Here is a 20,789-nt window from a genome sequence, read left to right as displayed (position 1 = left end):
TTACTGTTATATTTATATTTTTTGTATTCTCTAAACTTGGCATTTTGATCTGATATTCTGACCCAACAACAAGAGCAGTCATTATTATCATTTTTTGTTCAAGCAGGAACTTCTTTTGCTAAGCATGGAAGTTTTATTTATTTTGCAAACGTTTTGGTGCAGATAGTAAAAAAAAGGGAAATTACTCTGTAATTAATGCTAGGGGAGGTAATTCGAATCTGGTTAGGACTTTTTTTTTTTCTTTTTTTCTTTTTTTTTTTAACGCGAAGCTTTATAATAACAAATACAGAACACATTTTAACGATTAGATTTTTTTTTTTTAAAGTGTATCACAAGTGAGTCTTGAAGGCCTTGCCTCTCTTGTTGTTTGTTTGTTTTGAGCACTGTGGTATTGACGGAAAGTACAAAGAAGTGGTGAATTCTGTTCGCTGAAGGTGTGGGTTCAACCCTTTCTTGTGCGTGCCAACATTAGTAGTAGTAGTTATTTTTGTATTGTTATTATTGTCATCGTCGTCGTTGTCGTCATGATCATCATCATTATTGTTATTATTGTCATTATTAGTATTAGTAGTAGTAGTAATAGTAGTATCAGTATCAGTATCAACGCCATTATTATTATTGTTGTTATTATTATCACCATTAATAATAATATTATTATTATCATTATCACCATTAATACTAATATTATCATCATTATTGTTATTATTATGGCTTTGATTATCATGTGCACAAGCTTCTATGTGATATGAATTAGGCCTGGTAGCAGCAGCAGCAGTAATAGTAGTAGTAGTTGTAGTAGTAGTAGTAGTATCGATTTGATTCATCATCATAATGATTAATCATGATCATCAGATGGGAAACGGTGGTCAGCTATTTCTCCATCGGAAGCAAAGCCACAGGCAGCTTCCACTACCCCCTACCTACACCACCACAGACGCCTCCACCTACCGCCCCACCTGACGACCTGGTTCTACAGGTGGACGACCTGGGCGTGAAGAGTTCGGTCCAGGTGAAGGTGAACACGCTGGGTCCGGAACGCGTGGTGGAAAGGATCGACACGAGCGGCCTGGGAAGGGAGGGAGGCTACTCTCTGCTGTCCAGATTGGTCCGGGATGGACAGTTGGATTATCGTCGTGTGGCCAAGTAGGGGTGTGTGTGTGTGCGCGCGCGCGCGTGCGTGTCTGTGTGTTTATTTACATTTATTGGCTTCTTTATTTATCTGTTATTATTGTTCTTTAATTCTATATTTATTTTCTCTATATATTTTCTTATTTTTTATTTGATCTTATTGTAAGATTTGTTTACTCATTTATTCTAATATATTTATTCTTTAGATTAGATTGACTTATCCGTTTATTTGTTTATGTATCCATTTTCTTCCCTCAAGGCCTGACTAAGGGTGTTCGGTTATGCTGCTGGTCAGGCATCTGCATAGTAGATGTGGTAAAGCGTACATGGATTTGTCCCACTGTGGATGAACTGAACTTCCCGATTAGTAGGAATGTGATATATGATCCCCCTGTCCCCCTGTGTAGCATTGTAAAAAAGAGTATATAAAAAAAGGAGAGAGGATGGGGGAGAAATGTAGAGGATATGAATGATATGGGATCGACAACCATTACCGGTATACCCATTTCTGTATACAATTTTCCGCCTTCGAAACGAAAGAGTAGGCCTACATGAAAAGAACTGTGTCACCGTTTTCTGCCACTGTTGATGGTGAACTGAATCCCGTGTGATCGATGGGGAGAGGAAACAAAGGGGGTTGGGGGGAGGGGGTGTTTGCCTTGTGAAACCAGGCTTGGGAGTGGGTGAGGGGAGGTTGGAGGGGGGGGGGGCTGAGGGGGTGTTCGCCTTGTGAAACCAGGCTTGGGAGTGGACGAGGGGAGGTTGGAGGGGGGGGGGGGTGAGGGGAGGTTGGGGGGGGGGTGAGGGGGTGTTCGCCTTGTGAAACCAGGCTTGGGAGTGGACGATGGGAGGTTGGAGAGGGGGGGGTGAGGGGGTGTTCGCCTTGTGAAACCAGGCTTGGGAGTGGGTGAGGGGAGGTTGTAGAGGGGGGGATGAGGGGGTGTTTGCCTTGTGAAACCAGGCTTGGGAGTGGGCGAGAGGAGGTTGGGGGGTGGGGGTGGGGGTAAGTATTGGACGAGGCAACTCTTTTTTCTCTCTCTCTCTGTGTCTCTGTGTGTTTACCTGTTCATGTGTGTATACGTGTGCTTTCGAGGCGTTGGGGCTACAGTCACACCTTCTGATGATATCGATGTCTCCGTTGGCTTTGAGAAACCACTTGATTCATGATGTCTGTTTGTCTGTATGTCTGTCTGTCTGTGTCTGTATGTGTGTGTTTGGGTGCGTAGGTGTTTCGATTGCATACATATATATACCTATATGTTCGTGAGTGAGTGCGTGTGTGTATGTGTGTGTGCGTGCGTGCGTGTGCGTGTGTGTGTGTGTTTCCCCCTTTTTTTCTTTTTTCTTTTTTTTGAAATTTGTATCACAGCCTCTCTGTCAGTCATAGGAGTTCCATTATAAACACAGCTGAGAAGAGCTTAAGGTACAAGTTAACGTGTGTGTATGATAACACGTGTGACTGAACTGAGGTAATGACTATAAAATTTGCATACGTTTATTATGGAGCATATATTATAAATGAAAATAAAAAGTGAGACATATTTTTTTCTCAGTATGTGTAATCGATATACTGTCAGTCTCTTCTGTTTCCCCCTTGCACTGGGGTCTGCGTCATCATCATTGTAAGAAGTAAGAAATGAACACACACACACATGCATAGACATTATATTAATACATATATATATAGATATATACATGCATACATATACATATATGTGTGTGTGTGTGTGTTTAATATTCCAATGAAAATTAGCTCCACCCCATCCCCACCGACAGTCTAAAAGAAAATTATGCATAATTATGGTCAACATTCACCTTCTTTTACATATATAAAGTGTTCCTTTTATCACTATCAGCCATTCATGTTTTCAAAGCTATAACACACACGCATTCAGTCTGACCAGTATGCACTATCGGCTTGTGCAATAAACAAATGCATGATGAACACAGCTGAAGTGAAATCTGAAAAATAGTCTTGATGAAGTTGTCCTCCCAGGTGAACTTTCTTCCAAGTTTTTGAATGTGCAAAACGTATTGGGATATTTGATGTTATCTGCTATAATCGGCTTTCCGTGCACGGGAACACCTGGAATTTTACACATGAAGAAGCCGCTTTGAATGAGTTGTTAACGACCAGACTTGTACTTCCGTACAAGCTGAAAATTTTGTGCATATCTCTTCAAATCAATTTGAGTACATACTACTACTGACAAAAAAAGAACTGTCACTTTGCCAAATTTTCCAAAGATAAATGTTCAAAGTCTATCAAATCTCAATTTTGGAAAAGAAAAAATATAACTGTAAACCATTCCCGAGTCATTTGCAGCTTGGTAAATAAGTAAAAGAGGTATTACTTACAACGATGTCATTCTTTGAACAATGCTACATTTTCAGGTACCCGATAGAACATGAATGTCTGACATCGATGGACTTGGACAGCCTAGCAGACGGACCCGTCACAAACCTGACAACAGTGGCCTCGACAGACAGAACGGTGGTAGAGCTGGTGGGTGTGAAGCAGACGAGAAAGGTTCAGGTGGGAGAGAACATCACGATAAGAGTCATTGTCAAAGATGCTGTGGGCAGGCCTGTGCTAAAAGGAGGTCACCAAGTCAGAGTCTGGATGATCAGCAAAGGAAAGACACCAAGATCGGCGGCTGCGCATGTCACGGGCCTGCGCAATGGGACATACGTGGCATCACTTCCGGTCCTGTGGCCAGGGCTCACTGAGGTTCGTGCAGCATTGCTGAGGCCGCGGGAGTTTCGCCGTCTGGTGCTGTCACTGATGACGACCATGAAAATAATGATCGGGATTGTCAGCTCCTTTGTATCCAACAAGACAGAAGAGGTAGGACAATGATCCTACTTCTGCACCAACATCACCACTCCACCACACTGACATAAATAACATCAGTAGAAGAATACTACTGGCTGTGTGTGTGTGTGTGTGTGTGTGTGTGTGTGTGTGTGTGATCATATTTCAACATACATACATTTTTATCACACCTCTTAACGTACTGCATATTGACTATGCTTTAGCTTTTTGCTTGCCCTCACGACAGTCCGCCCCAATATGGATGTGAGTAAAGGATTTACTGTCGGTCAGTTTGTCTGTCGGTCTACCTGTCTGCAAATTCGCATTTCTTGTCCAGTCACGTTCAGATCTGGCACACTGACCAGTTCCAGTGTCTTTTCTTACAATCGTAAACTTCAGTTTGGATCCACCCCCTTCAGTACGATATTGAAGAAGAGAGGTAATCGTGCAGTCAGAAAGACAGGCAAACAAGTCTCAGTAAACGGGCTTGGAATCATCAAATCAGCTGTAGCCGAAACCTGCTTAACATGCCTGCGTGGGCCTGGCGGCGAGGGATGAGGTGTGGCCAAGCTGGGACACCTTGTCTGTGTACTTTTGAGGGAGCGAGACCTGACGCATGGAAATAAGCAGACAAGATCCATCAGTTTCGATCCCCCACCCCCACCTCTCCGCCGCCACTTACATGCTTGGGGGTGAGTCCTGTCGAGGTCTTTGGTGTCGACAGATTCACGGGGGATTGTCGTTGTGGGGTACACTTGGCGGTCTCATTCTGAGGAGTGGTTGTATGCTTTTTTCCCCCTGGGTAACATCCCCTTTCGTGTACTGGTCCCGCCGTTTGGAACTGAACTCCCTTTTTCTGTACACCATGTACCGAGCTGCCATTGTTCAGGTCTTCACTGGTCATCGTAGGCCCCTGTCCAATGATAAACAGTAGTATCTGTAGACACCACATTCTCATATGAATGCCGTCATTTCTGTCGGTTGCTCACGTTACATGCTGTTACATACTACAACACGTGACTGTGGTATGACGATCTCCCCATCAAGGCAATCTTGGTTTGCTGTGTGTGTGTGTGTGTGTGTGTGTGTGTGTGTGTGTCTGCGTGTGTGTGTGTGTGTGTGTGCGTGTGTGTGTGCGTGTGTGTGTGTGTGTGTGTGTGTGTATGTGCGCGTGTGCGTGTGTGTGTGTGTGTCCGTGTGTGTGTGTGTGTGTGTGTGCGAGTGGGTGTGTGGGTGTGTGAGTGTGTGTGTGCGTGTGTGTGCGTGCGTGTGTGTGTGTGTGTGTGTGTGTGTGTGTGTTTCTTTAATTTATTTGCCTTCTTCTTCCTTCCTTTCTCCTTGAAATCTTTCTTCTTTCTTTCTTTTTTGTTTCTCCGCCCCTCCCTCCATACTTCCATCACTTCCTTCCTTCCTTCCTTTACTTCCACCCTCCTTTCTGTCTTACTGTTCCCCAGTTAGTCATGCAAACCCTTCAGAAATGTTGAAGACGATGAGCAGAATCGTCGGCTTCCTTTATTTCATGGGGTCGTTTCACATTCCATTCGTTTGATTCGCTTTCCCCCCCGTAATGTAGCGATCTAGTACTCCGTACTGTTAGTCTGAGACCTTCACAAATAATCTGTTGTATTTGCAGGTAACGTTGTGCAGCTCTATTCCGGTGGTACCCGGCTACCAGGAAGTGTGTAACCTGACCACCCTCAACAGTGGAATGTCTTGGTACTGTGGTCGCCCTTCCACCCCGGGTCTAAAGTGTCGTGACTGGGCCTGGTCTACAGTTACTTCTTTTCCTCAGCGCTACCCGTTGTCCGACACTGAAAATGACCTCATGCATCAGATCCTTAATAAGCGGTGCGCTTTTGTCTTTCTTTTTTTTTCTTTAAAAAAAAAAAAAAAAAAAAAAAAAAAAGAAAGAAAGAAAAGAAAGAAAAAAGGCTGTCATATTTCATGTTAATTTCTTGGACAGATATGGTTGTTGTTTGTTTGTTCTTTTCTTTTTCTTTTTGTTTTGTTTTGCTTTTTACCATATCTCGATTATTTATAATTTGCTAGAACTAAATTTGAGTTATTTTACTGAATCTTCATCAGTTTACTCTTTTTGGTTTGTTTTGTGTTATTTTCTTGGGGCAAGCTGGGCTGGTTAGACTTCTTCACAGCCGTACGAGGAGACGGTGAGCCCCGACTCCAAACCCTGAGAGCCAGTTGTAATGTACTGAGCTGTCAGGTCTTGACGACCTGGAGTGGCAGGCAGTAAATAATAAAATTAAAGGCTGGCTCCCACCAACAATCACAACACCAAAATAAACACTTGTGACGAAGAACTTTCACCACATTCGCCAGCTACAGACACAAAATGACACAATATAACACTAAATCGCAATTTAACCTTTTATTTCCCTTAATACAACACGTGCACAGCCCACTTAATCACACACTCAACACTCAGCCTTCTCGTTCGCTTCTGACGTAATGGTAACTTCAGCACACTCCACACTAAACCCACAATCTTTCCACGCAATCCTGTGAGCAACAATCTCAATGCCTGGTCGATAACCTCTCGACCACCACATACATAGGTCACCAATCAAAGAACATTCACAATCCAGCATGCAAAGGTTATAGTACAACAAGAGCAAAAGACATTCTTAGGGTCTCTTATGATCGGTACGAATCATCCCCTGGAGTTCCCGACAACCTCAAGGCACGTTCAGGCCTAGTTATTTAACACAGTACTTACGAAGAACTCTCTGACGTCACGAACTCCTCATTGTGCACTACACCACACACGCTGGAATCTCACGTCTCTGTTATGACTTGACACACGCACTACACAAACAATGCCTCCACATCTTCAGCAGCAACAAATCGACGCGTCGCGCTGACGGCCACCACCTTTTCCCTCCTCTCGTCGAAGAGCACGCTCGTGCTGGGACACTTCACCACGAGCGTTCCGGGCTCCTGCCTCGTCGACCTCGGGGTGAAGTCCGAAGTCCGCCTCCTCCGGCAACCGCAGCTCCCCCACACGTGGATAACCAACGTTCCGCTCTCCCTCTGTCCGAGAACCTTCACTCAGCTTCCCCTACCACACGTCGGACCACTCACACAGGGAGAATGTACAGGGGTGGGATAGATCTAAACGGTAAAACAAAATATGATTAGGCAGATCCAGCCAGAAGAAAAGGTTATGGGGCTATGTACAGGAACGGAGATGCACAATGGGAATTTCACGTATCCAACGTCCTCCGACGCCCGCTGGCCACGCTTTCCCAGGACGACGAACACAAAAGGGAACTGGCTCACACCCCGTACTTCACAGTCACTGGTGACAAAGGAATAACACCGTTCTTCGCCGCACAGCAACGTTGTACTAAGCTTAGTAACGCAAGATGTAGCTCACCCACAGCAATGCTAGTACCCCAGTCCCAAAACAAGCAATACAATCCTTCAGCACACTTCTAACAAGTGCTTCAGGCACAAGGAAAACGAGGAATAGTCCATCACCTCTGGACTGAAGTCCCTAGCACACAGTACCACCATGCACCAAAACACATGGAGCAAAAAAAAAAAAAACGCCTGCCTTCCGCAGGGAGCACACACATAGGTATCTCTCTCAACTACCCCCACGTAGAACTCTCTGACTGGTTAAAATATACTATAGCTGATTGGTTAAAATACACTACAGCTGATTGGATGACCGTTCATCCACCTTACATTCTGATTGCTTAAAATACACTACAGCTGATTGGTTATATACAAGTCTATTTACAGATCTAGACTCTTGCACTCGCTGCCTAACCTGGCAACAACCACACTACATTTGGTGCTTAGCGCTGTCTCAGTCCTGACATGAGCCCTGAAGCGTGACGACCTGTAAGCATCCAGTAATGTACTGAGCCTGAAGCGTGACGACCTGTAAGCATCCAGTAATGTAGTGAGCCCTGAAGCGTGACGACCTGTAAGCATCCAGTAATGTAGTGAGCCCTGAAGCGTGACGACCTGTAAGCATCCAGTAATGCAGTGAGCCCTGAAGCGTGACGACCTGTAAGCATCCAGTAATGTAGTGAGCCCTGAAGCGTGACGACCTGTAAGCATTCAGTAATGTAGGAAGCCCTGAAGCGTGACGACCTGTAAGCATCCAGTAATGTAGTGAGCCCTGAAGCGTGACAACCTGTAAGCATCCAGTAATGTAGTGAGCCCTGAAGCGTGACGACCTGTAAGCATCCAGTAATGTAGTGAGCCTGAAGCGTGACGACCTGTAAGCATCCAGTAATGTAGTGAGCCCTGAAGCGTGACAACCTGTAAGCATCCAGTAATGTAGTGAGCCCTGAAGCGTGACGACCTGTAAGCATCCAGTAATGTAGTGAGCCTGAAGCGTGACGACCTGTAAGCATCCAGTAATGTAGGAAGCCCTGAAGCGTGACAACCTGTAAGCATCCAGTAATGTAGTGAGCCCTGAAGTGTGACGACCTGTAAGCATCCAGTAATGTAGTGAGCCTGAAGCGTGACGACCTGTAAGCATCCAGCAATCATGCCACATCTGCCTTGCGTGTCATCTCTAGAAAACGGAAAGGTGTTAAGTGTTTGAATGGCAGCACTGATATCCTTCCGGAAACTCCACCAATTGTGTCGGGCAAGACACTCTCCATCATATTCAATTTCTGGCCCGTACGGTTGACTCCACAGCTGTTCTGATGTTAATAGTCGGACACGACTGACTATCATACATGCAGGTGTCAGACATACACTTCTGCCCTCATGTGGATGACATCCACAGGGTCAAGCGGGGAACCCTAACGATTGGACAGCCCTGGATTCCCATGCAGCATGCTCAGGCCTTCGCCAAGGAGAAGTCAAGCACGTTTGGCGTCAGGATGTGGAGTATGACGTCATGGGTTATCTCCAGTATTCAGCTACAGCTAGCAACTGAAGCTGACCTACACGGCCTGTCTCCTTCGCAAGGTGCGTGAAACGTATTCAATGATTCTAACGAACTGGAGGACCAAGGAAAGCAAGACCAATAAATGAGTTGCCAGCACTTCACTTTGCAAACTGGAATGTCAGAACTGTCACCACTGGCTTCTCTGGTGATCTTTAAGTGGAATGGACTTCAGCAGGCACAGCAGCAGCAGCAAATCATGATTATCATTTCCAACTTCTACCTTCAGGCAAACGTTTCTGTATTCAAAACCAGTAAACATTCAGGATTTTATTCAAAATGGGAGGTGTAGAACAGCTGATGTGATCCCAGAAGATGTGTGCCAATGAATAGCCTACGTGTGCATGCGGACACGCGCACACGTGTGTGTACCTGCACATGACTGTGATAAACTTACTTGTTTTTATCACTGACACCAGGAAGTTTTCTGGAGTCAATATCCAAATGCGAATATACCTAAGTTAGATTTTAGCCTTAACAAAAAAATCCGTCACTACTATGTTGTGAGTAAATTGTACAAATAGTTCACAAATTTTGTGTGTGTGTATGTGTGTGAGTGTGTGTGTGTGTGTGTGTGTGAGTGTGTGTGTGTGTGGTCTGTGGTACAGTGTATGTGTTTCAGAACAGAGATGGTGCAAATGAAAACCAGAATCAAGCACCTAAGTTGGGTCTCACGGAAATGTAAGATGCCATTGCAGTTGACTGAGTCCTGCTGTTTTGGACAGACTGTAAAACAAGCATCTGTTGTCAATAATTTAGCTGTTGACCGATGCCTCCCATTTGTGATTTCAGGGCTGACTGCCTCGAGAAACTGAAACAGACAATTTCACTGAACGCAGTCCAGGATAAAGGTACATTCGAACTAAGACTTTAACATAATCACCTTTCGTGATACTTCCAAAACATTAATACTTAGCACAGTTGTTCCCCAGCCTTATTGTAAACAAACTGGTGCCATTTTCTGCAGTTGTTCCACAGCCTTAACGTAAACAAACTGGTGCCATTTTCTACAGTTGTTCCACAGCCTTAACGTAAACAAATTAGGGCCATTTTCTGTAGTTGTTCCCCAGCCTTATTGTAAACAAACTAGGGCCATTTTCTGCAGTTGTTCCACAGCCTTAACGTAAACAAACTGGTGCCATTTTCTGCAGTTGTTCCACAGCCTTAACGTAAACAAACTGGTGCCATTTTCTGCAGTTGTTTCACAGCCTTATCGTAAACAAACTGGTGCCATTTTCTGCAGTTGTTCCACAGCCTTAACGTAAACAAACTGGTGCCATTTTCTGCAGTTGTGCCACAGCCTCATTGTAAACAAATATGATAAATGGGTATCACGTGTGCGTCTTGAAGGCCTTGCTTCAATTATTGACGATTGTATTGACAAATACATATAACCACCCCAAACTCCAACAATATCCCTTGACACGTTCTGCTTGTTGTCGTGTTTCCATGATATCGGTTGTGCATGCTGTGTTATGTAGGTGTGATAGATGAGTGTGTGCCTGCGTATGTGTGCTTGTATGCATTTGAGCGCATGTGTATATGTGCGCGCGCGTGTGTATGTGCCCGAATGCGTGTGTGCGCAACATGGTTAATGAATCGTAATCTTACTGTAGCTCTTAGTTGTTGTTTTTGTTATTGTTGCTGTTGCAATAAACACGTACATATACACACACGCGTGTATGTGAAATCATGCCCTGAAAGGAACAGAAGATAATGAAAAGGACGTGCTTGAGCATGTGCGTATGATTGCGTGTGTGTTTGTCTCTATGTGTGTACATGTGTGTGTTTTTGTGTGCAAATACAATATTACCACTCACTAAAGCGAAAGAGACAACACCAAAGAAACAATCTGCAATCTGCAATTATATGTATGACAAAAAAGAAACTTTGGCAAAACAAAAACAAACAAAACAAAACAAAACAAAAAAAAATATATATATATATATATATATATATATGTGTGTGTGTGTGTGTGTGTGTGTGAGAGAGAGAGAGATGGTAGTGTAGACCGGTAACCAGGTAACCAGACGCGAGTTCGTGAAAAATAATATATGCACTACACAGTGGTTTGGTGAACTGTAAATGCGTATTGGAAGGTTCAGTTTACCAAAACCAACGGTGTAAATTCCGGACTGTTGGTTTGTTTTTCAAAGGACAGAACGAGGGAGGGGGTGACATAGAAAAAAAGAGAAGGGGTCGTGGGGGGGGGGGGGGGGGTACAAGCAAACAAAAAAGGTGAAGCTGTTGTCCTAATCACCTCTCTGACACAGATGTTTTCTTGTTACACTTGATGTGGGTAGCTTGCATGTGGATTGTCCATTTTGTTGAATACTCTGACAGGCCAGCAAAAACGTCTTGACAAGAAAGCCTGTCGACCATTGAAACCACGAGAAACATGGGAGGACCGGCAGTCACCAGGAGGATACTGGGAAAACAACACGTGGCGTCCTCTGATTGGCTGCCCTCTGCCTGAACTGTCAGAGTCTGTCGTCTTGGACTGTCTTCACGACACGCACTTCATCGCTATCGGGGATTCCAATATTCGAGCAGTAAGTTTATTTTTGTTTTCATGACACCTTACTGTAAAATGTCTGAGAAAAGATAACGTGGTAATTGTCAGCAACACGCGGGAGAAACTGACGCTTCGAAACTTTTTTTTTTTTTTTTTTTTTTTTGGAACGGGTACGACTGAGATTGGGGTTTGGGTTGGTATGGTTGTTAAGACTTTAGGTTGGGACTGTGTTCTGAAATAAGGTATGGGTATAAGTTTGGTTTGTTGTTGGGTTGTTTTCGTAGGTGGCAGGTTAATATTTATTAGCTGATTGGCTGTTTTAATAGCCAAAATATTGTGACATCTTTATCTGCTTCCCATTTGCCCGCCAATTGCAGTATCATTACCACTCACAACTCATCCCAAATCCCAGACACTGGAGAGGGAAGGTAAGGTGGGCTTACCACCAGTACTTACATCATCAAAATTTTGTCCAGTTCTTTGGTTAAGATTATGATCGGCGGATCGGACACGCATTCTTCAACATAATATTGATCAAGATCAAAGTTTCAAACTAACCCTGTTTTCATCATGGCTTTCCGACTTAGATCGTAGGCCTAACACTCAAAAAGGCGATAATCTCATATTCTGGGGTTATTTTCACTCGTATCAACAATTGATGTACTGGAATAAGACGATCCACAAATATATGTTGATACAAAGCATATTTTTGTGCTCAACGTCAAAATACGAATTTGTGCCGATCTGTTGAAAGGTTGTGCTGGTTTGTGCCTGACAATCTTTATCTATATTAGATCCACATTACAGAAACGGCTTCTTGATACACCTTCGTATATATCGAACGTATAACCTATTCCCGACGTCTCCATGACTTTATAGCTCAGTTAGGCTTCTTTGTCATAGCAAAAGTAGCAGGCGTATGAAGAACGAATTCCCGACAGTGACGGGCCTTTGAAGTAAGATGATGCCTTCAGTCGACAACAATTTTCAGTATGTTCATCCTAATTAATTCAGTACCCTCTTTAAAGCATTTGTTCGTAATAAACACAGATGGTGTAGTTAGTCAATTTGATGTAATTCTATGTGTTATGTCCAGAATTTCACTCTCTTTTAACAAAACACAGAACTGTCTTATAACCAAAAAACAAACGTTCCGGCACATTGGAGCGACCTTATCAGATCCAAAGGCTAAACGAAATAAACCATTTGCGATCCGGAAATGGGGTTTAATCCGGAAGACTAAAACCTATTATTGGTATGATTGGAAATAATTCATTCTCTAGGTTTAATTGAAATCTGGTATTGGTAAAGTATTTCCAGAGAAAATGAAATTATTGCAGTTTACCATGGACATGCACATGAATACACACACACACACACACAGACGGACACAAACACACAACCAAAGACATTATCTTTTTATCTTCTTTTTTTTATGCAAAGACTCAGGTTGTGTGTCAACACACTCATGAGACAAATAGGAGTGAGTGGAGTTTGAGTTTTGGATGTTTGTCTGTTGCATGTTTGGAAGAAACTAACAGATGTCTTTTACAGTATGTTATGAATGAGATGACCCATGACCCATGATAAGGTAGCTTGGTGTCTGATTTAGGCATCAGATTATGCATGTGATTGCTACACATTTTTGATGGGTGCCGATGTGCTCAGTATCTCATTTTCTTTCACAGGTGATAGAAACCTTGCAGAGGTACACACGTTGCCACCAGCAGCCCGACCCACTCAGTTCCTATCACCCCAACATGCTGCACGTGCCTCTCATACATCACTGTCCCTCACAGAAACTGTGGATATCTTGGTATCCTCACGCCTATCCCCTTTATTCTGGCCAACACAAATGGAGTGATGTCAAAGTCAAGAACGCACCTCATCGCATCCTTGATACTTTACCTGCCACTGGAAAGTACGTCATTGCCATTCATCTTTTCGCTCACTTTTCTCAGGTCCACTCCCACATGTACATGCGACACACCAGGGAAACGGCACGTGCTGTGCGTGCCCTCATCAAACGCAACCCCAGTGTGAAGGTGTTCATCCGGGGCCCACATGCAATGGTTGGAAAATTGTATACCTTACAGGCGGACATGTTCCCTGCACGCTGTCTGTGTGTGCTGAGGCAGGAGTTTCGTGACCTGAAAAATCACGTGGTCTTACTCAATATGCTGGAGATGACGGTAGCCAACGAAAACTGTCCAGTTCACCCTGTGCAAAAAGTTGTGACAACAGTATGTCAGATGATTATTTCTCATCTGTGCCCAAAGTAATGCTGATGACAACCCCACCCATCCCCGCTCTCTTCTTTCTGCCCCTTCCACTGCTGCCGGTGTATGGTTATCTCGTTTTCACTCTGCGCTCTGTAGTCACTACTGTGCTCATGACGGCTGTCTGGACGCTAACTTGGTTAGCTGAAAGTGATGACGATTGAGGCTATGTGGTGCCCAAGTTTAACAGGCAGATGGAGTCACGCATTTTGGATTCAATCACGAAGTGGATGCGTCCACGAACATGGGGGCCAGGCTTTTTCGGGTTTATGTGGATGCGTCCATGAACATGGGGGCCAGGCTCTTTCGGGTTTATGTGGATGCGTCCACGAAAATGGGGGGCCAGGCTCTTTCGGGTTTATGTGGATGCGTCCATGAACATGGGGGCCAGGTTCTTTCGGGTTTATGTGGATGCGTCAATGAACATGGGGGCCAGGCTCTTTCGGGTTTATGTGGATGCGTCAATGAACATGGGGGCCAGGCTCTTTCGGGTTTAGTCGATCCCTGTCTTCTGTATTGGGAATTTCCTTTTTTCTGTGGTTTTCTTTTTGTATGCGTTAAAAGCTTCTCTCCTCTTTTTTTTTCGCTTTCTGCCTCAAGGGTACAAGTGTGTGTGTTTGCCTTGTTCTGGTCTTCCTACAGCTATTGTGGAGATTTATTTGACTTGTCTTAACGTCTTTTCATGGTGCACATGAACATATTACATTTGTGTTAAAAAACGAGCCTGTGACTGCACAAGTCCATGTCTGTGTGGATTAATACATCGGACTCGCTGATTCGATATCATTTGATTGTTCCAAGAAAAGCTTGCATATTCTTGTCTCCTATTTCACTTAATAATAATAATAATGGATACTTATATAGCACACTATCCAGAAATCTGCTCTAGGTGCTTTACAAAAACGCTTTTGATAACAAAAAACATTATATCTATGTTACATACACACACCAAAATGTGACCACACACACACTCACACACACACTCACACACACACACGCACGCACGCACGCACGCACACACACACACACTGCATACATACATGATATAATCGGGCACTTGATATAATCGGGCACTTTGTGGATCCATGGATGGACGGACATGTCTGTTCCTCCCTCTCTCTTTGAAGTTTTCACAATTGTTTATGACAAAGAATAAGTCGTCTTTGTTGATCTTTTTTCATGAAATATTATGGAATTAAAAAAACTTTTAATCTGCTCGGCCAGATTTTTATGTACATTGGTTAGTTAAAATGCTAGTGAAGTTCTGTATCATTTTGAAATTATATGCTTTTGTCAGTCAATACTTTAAATGCAGCATTATTTCATTTATTTACTTACATTCATTATGTGTTGTGTAACCTTGCCACATACATTGTTGCTGTGTATGGTTTGCCTTTTTTGGTGGTATTTTTTCATGTGAACCCATGTGGCCTTTTTGAAATAAATCTTCACTTTGTTCTGACTTCACACCGGGCATCCTCCCACTCAGTCCCTGGCTGGGGTGCCAATTTGTTTTTGGAAGTCATGAAGGCTAATTTGAAGTTTTAGAACGAGTGGAATTACAATGGGTAATGGATCACCAAAGGAGGGACAGATTGTTACCTGTTTCAGCTTCTCAACTTTTTCTCACTGTCCATACTCCTTCCCTCTCTCTGTTCCCCGCTCCCCTGTCCTCCATTCCATCTCTCTCTTTCGCGCCTTTTTCCTTCACTCGGTGACACCTCTCCCCACACATACTTCTTTTCTGTTTGGTTTTCCTTCTCCCCCCCCCACCCCCCCACCCCACCCTTTTTCCTTCACTCGGTGACACCTCTCCCCACACATACTTCTTTTCTGTTTGGTTTTCCTTCTCCCACCCCCCCCCCCCCACCCCCCCACCCCACCCTTTTTCCTTCACTCGGTGACACCTCTCCCCACACACATACTTCTTTTCTGTTTGGTTTTCCTTCTCCCCCCCCCCCCCCCACCCCACCCTTTTTCCTTCACTCGGTGACACCTCTCCCCACACATACTTCTTTTCTGTTTGGTTTTCCTTCTCCCACCCCCCCCCCCCACCCCACCCTTTTTCCTTCACTCGGTGACACCTCTCCCCACACATACTTCTTTTCTGTTTGTTTTTCCTTCTCCCACCCCCCCCCACCCCCCCACCCCACCCTTTTTCCTTCACTCGGTGACACCTCTCCCCACACACATACTTCTTTTCTGTTTGTTTTTCCTTCTCCCCCCCCCCCACCCCCCCCACCCCACCCTTTTTCCTTCACTCGGTGACACCTCTCCCCACACACATACTTCTTTTCTGTTTGTTTTTCCTTCTCCCACCCCCCCCCACCCCCCCACCCCACCCTTTTTCCTTCACTCGGTGACACCTCTCCCCACACACATGCTTCTTTTCTGTTTGTTTTTCCTTCTCCCACCCCCCCCCCACCCCCCCCACCCCACCCTTTTTCCTTCACTCGGTGACACCTCTCCCCACACACATACTTCTTTTCTGTTTGGTTTTCCTTCTCCCCCCCTCACCCCCCCCCCCCCCCCTTTTTTTTTTTTTTTTTTTTTTTTTGCTGCCCCATGATCTGCACCGTTTCAGTGGCATTGCTACCACGCCGCTCATTCAGAGTCCCCGATATACAGCCACAACTGGGTTGATCTTTCGCAGCCCCAGTGCCGGCAGTCCACAGGGAACCATCGATGTTAGGTCGCCAGGAGGCCACATACCAGAGGAGACCCTGCATTGCTGCTGAGTCACTTCAGTGGTGTTCAGCCATCAGTGATTTTGCCATGTTCTGCCTTCCATACTTTCTGAATTAAGTGTCTGGACAGTACTCCAACAATGTTCATCCAAACAAACTGGTTAACACATATTTATGCATTTATATCCTACACATAAATAAGCAGAGCATGAAGTATTTCTTGTGCATTGCGTAAAATGTCAACACAATTGTACTTATCTAAATGATCTCGTGCTGCCTTCGTAAATTCACCTTTGCAGTCCGTATAATACCGATTTCATTCTTTATGAAATATCATGACTGGTAAGAAACTGGAAAACATTCATAAAAGCAAATTTGTGTCTTCTACCAGTTCAGTATAAAATACATGAAAATGAAAATGTTTGTTTCCTTTTGACCAAAAACAGCTATTTTACATTCTGTACTGTATCTGTTATCTGCCTCAGTGTCCTGTTCACAGACGTGTAGATCAGCATCAGCGCAGCAACAGTCAGTCACATGTACCGTACTGCGCTAAACGCTCTTCAGCGAGCTGCATCCGCACAGTTTGTGTAACTTCCCTCAAATGCTCTCGCCCTGCAACTCTCTGTAAGGCGCTCTCTTATGGCCAGAAGTGTGAATAATCATGAAAAATGAAAATCTAATTATGATCCTGCCTCCCCCCCTTCTCCCCCCACCAGTGGTAAACTTCCTATCAGTGTGATCAGCATAATTTATTCTGTTTTATCGTAAAAAGAAAGGTTTTGATGCTCACATTTGGACCTAACAGGAGGAGTTTGTTTTATACTCCATGTTTGATGATACATATACTTACCATGTCAAACTGATGCAAACTAGGCCAATCGGTTTGCTTTGCTTGGCCAAATTTCGCGTGGCTAACAGTGAAAAGACGACCCGTCTTGCCTGGTCCGCTCTTAGCCAATCAAACGCCTCTAAAAGCTACAAGGGCTGAATCATTCCGTGGCCATCGAGAAAAATGCCCCATGAGAACCACGGCAGAGACGAGGGGACGGACGGGCGGGCATTCGAGTTTGACATGGTAAGTATATTAATTTTATCACCAAACATGGAGTATAATACAAACTCGTCCCCTCCTGCCCTGTGACTGGTGTCCCAGGTCTTCGTCCCTCCTGTCCTGTGACTGGTGTCCTGGGACTCCGTCCCCTCCTGTCCTGTGACTGGTGTCCTGGGACTTCGTCCCCTCCTGTCCTGTGACTGGTGTCCTGGGACTTCGTCCCCTCCTGTCCTGTGACTGGTGTCCTGGGACTTTGTCCCCTCCTGTCCTGGGACTTTGTCCCCTCCTGTCCTGTGACTGGTGTCCTGGGTCTTCGCCCCTTCCTGCCCCGTGACTGGTGTTCTGGGTTCCGGGCCTTTTGTCTTGCAGCCTGGGCCTTTGCCTGGCGCTGTATCCCGAGTCCAGCACCTGGGCCTTTCGAATGAAGGCTCTTGCCTTTGGTCGGACTTCTGCGCCACGTGCCCGCCGACGTTCGTCTGGAGCCGAGTGTCAATGTTTTATTTTTATTTATTTTTTTGTTTTGATTTGAAAGGGAAGCTTCCTGAAGCCGGCTACAACCTACACTAAAGCACGAATATTTGTGTGCCGGTCTGGGTTTGGGATGGTTGGTTTTTCTTGAGTGTGTGTGGAAAAAACGTTCTTGAGAACCTCTAGGAGAAGCGAGGGGGTTTTGCAAGTGACTTCTGTTCGATTTTTTTGTTTGTTTGTTTGTTTTTTTAGTAATGATATATGTGGTTTTGCTGGGGTTTTTTTGCAAGTATTAGCTGTGTGTGTATGGTTCCGTGAGCGGGATAGAGTGGAAGAGAATAAATTTTGTGTGGGAGAGAAATATCTGTATTCTGTGTTTGTGTTGTCGGGTGAACTGGAGTGGGTGTTAGGTTTTAAAACATTTCTCGACCTCTTCCTTAGGGGGGTCGTGACATATTTATTCAAATGGTTGCGAAAATATCAGTACAACAAAAACTTAATCTGACAATAAATGGTTTCAGTCAGTCAGTGTGTGTGTGTGTGTGTGTGTGTGTGTGTGTGTGTGTTTGTGTGTGTGTGTGTGTGGTCTATTGTCATTTCATGTGCATATGCCTCCTGTTTATGTGTGTGTGTGTGTGTGTGTGTGTGTGTGTGTGTGTGTGTGTGTGTGTGTGTAAATATACGCATGTTACAAGCACTTCATGTCTGTGGCATGCAACATACACAACATTATCTCTTTATAAAGTAAATGGCATTATAATTCCAAATGCATGTTACAAGCAGTCCGCATACAAAGTATGCTACAAGCACCTCAAATGTATTTTTGTGTGTGTTAATGTGTGAGTATTACATTCTTCTTCTTCTTCTTCTTCTTCTTCTTCTCTCTCTCTCTCTCTCTCTCTCTCTCTCTCTCACTCTCTTGTGTGTGTGTGTGTGTGTGTGTGTGTGTGTGTGTGTGTGATTTTTACCATGCTTATGCCATTATGTAGTATAGTATTCGCATTCTATGACCTTACGCAGCATTGTGAAGTGCATGCAATGACATATATAATGTAGTATTGTGTAGTGTAGACCCTGTTTCAGGGCGGGGACTGGATGAAAAAAAAGTGCGCCAGTGCTTATCTATTATCCTCGATAATAAAGAATTTGCCTTGTCTTGTCTTGTCTTGTCTTGTCTCCACCCACCCCTCCTTCTCTCTAACTTTTTTTTGTAATTTTTTTATATTTTTTTTTTTACTGTTTTGTACAAATGCGCGTTAGTGCTTTGTCATTCATTTTCACTCGTGTTTTCCACATTTCAGCATGTCACTTTTTGGAACCTGTTAAAAAAAACAATTACACTCACCTCTCTCTCTCCCTAAAACAAAAAAGTAATAATAATAATAATAAAAATAAAGAAAGAAAGGTGGCGAATATCAGCTTGTACAATGAACAGGAATATAGTCATGTGTGTCAGGAGGGGCGTGGGGTGATATAGATATAAAAGGTGTGTGTGCGTGCGTGCATGCGTGCGTGTGTGTGTGTGTTAAACAGTGGGAAGGGGATGTATGATTGGGTTTGGTTTGCTGTCTTGCTTGCTATCTCTATGATGTATCACATACTTCTCAAAGTTAATTTTGTCTTGTCAGAATCATGCATTTATTCTGATACTGATATATATAATAATGGTATTTATAAAGCGCTGAATCTTGTGCAGAGACAAATCAAAGCGCTTTAGCACCAGTCATTCACACGCATGCGTAACTCTAAAACTGTAGAAACTAAAGACAAGGAAGAGGCAGGCAAGGGAGGCTATTTTGGGAAGAGGTGGGTTTTAAGGCCATACTTGAAAGAGCTGAGTGTGGAGACTTGACGAAGCGAAAGAGGAAGTTCATTCCAATTGCAAGGTCCAGAGAGAAAGAACGGCGGCCAACAGTCGAGTGTTTGAATCTGGGTATGCGTAAACAGAGTGGATCCGAAGCCGATCGTAGAGAGCGAGATGGAGTGTAGAGGTGAAGGCAGCCGCATAGATAGGAAGGGGCAGTTTTGTGAATACATCTATAACATAGAGTGCTGATCTTGTGCTTTATTCGGTGTGAGACAGGGAGCCAGTGGAGATGTTGCAAAAGAGGAGTGATGTGCTCAGATCTTTTATTTCTGAGGACGAGTCTGGCAGCAGAGTTTTGTATGCGCTGAAGGGACTGAATGGATGAAGCAGGCAAACCAGACATTAGAGAGTTACAGTAGTCAAGGCGAGAGAATGAGTGAAACAAGTCTAAATGTTGCGTAAGTGGACAGATATTTCCGGACGGCACTGATGCGCCGCAGTTGACAGCAGCAGGACTGACATGTCTGACTGATAAATTTTTGCATGGACAGTGTATTGTCAAGGACAACACCGAGGTTCCTGACTGACCTGGAAAGAGGGATGGATGTACTGCCAAGTATAATCACGGTACTGGTATGTATATAAATGTATGTGTATATAATTATGTATACATGTGTATATATGTATTGTTGTGTTGTTTTGCTTGTGTGTGTGTGTGTGTATATGTATATATGTATATATTTTAAGAGAGAGATATATATATAGAGACAGAGAGATTCCCTGATGTGAATGCAGATATTCACAGACACTCCTTCCCTTCTCAGCAGGTGGCCTGTGGCCAGTTCAGTGACAGGCAGCGTGTTATCCAGCTAGTCCTATTCTACAGCGCGCTGTGCATGGCTTTACTCTGTGTGGTTTTTCTGTTCTGCGGCTGTGGGTTATTCATTGCGTCTGGAGTTACCACAGCGAAAAGCTGTTTCGTTACTTCATACCGGTTTTTCGTCTTTTGATAAGTAAATGCCGCCTGCTTGGAACTGAAGTGCAAGGCATAAACTGCCGTGATATATATATATATATATATATATATATATATATATATATAT

At 44.1% G+C, this 20,789-nt stretch overlaps 1 protein-coding gene across 1 annotated transcript; it reads left to right on the top strand.

Annotated features, from left to right (window-relative positions):
* Window positions 1-841: 841 nt before the first annotated feature.
* LOC143282556 (NXPE family member 3-like) lies at window positions 842-20,559 on the top strand. The gene is made up of 9 exons (XM_076588243.1): window positions 842-1,143; window positions 3,523-3,976; window positions 5,577-5,791; window positions 9,669-9,727; window positions 11,220-11,428; window positions 13,080-13,634; window positions 16,857-16,885; window positions 17,781-17,885; window positions 20,514-20,559. The coding sequence occupies exons 1-9, from the start codon at window positions 842-844 to the stop codon at window positions 20,557-20,559; spliced, it is 1,974 nt and encodes a 657-aa protein (XP_076444358.1).
* The last annotated feature ends 230 nt before the right edge of the window (window positions 20,560-20,789 follow it).

The sequence above is a fragment of the Babylonia areolata genome, chromosome 5, assembly GCF_041734735.1.
Source record: "Babylonia areolata isolate BAREFJ2019XMU chromosome 5, ASM4173473v1, whole genome shotgun sequence".
In the NCBI taxonomy this organism is placed as follows: Eukaryota; Metazoa; Mollusca; class Gastropoda; order Neogastropoda; family Buccinidae; genus Babylonia; species Babylonia areolata.
Note: the sequence above shows the minus strand (reverse complement) of the source record. Positions and strands in the feature narration are given on the sequence as shown.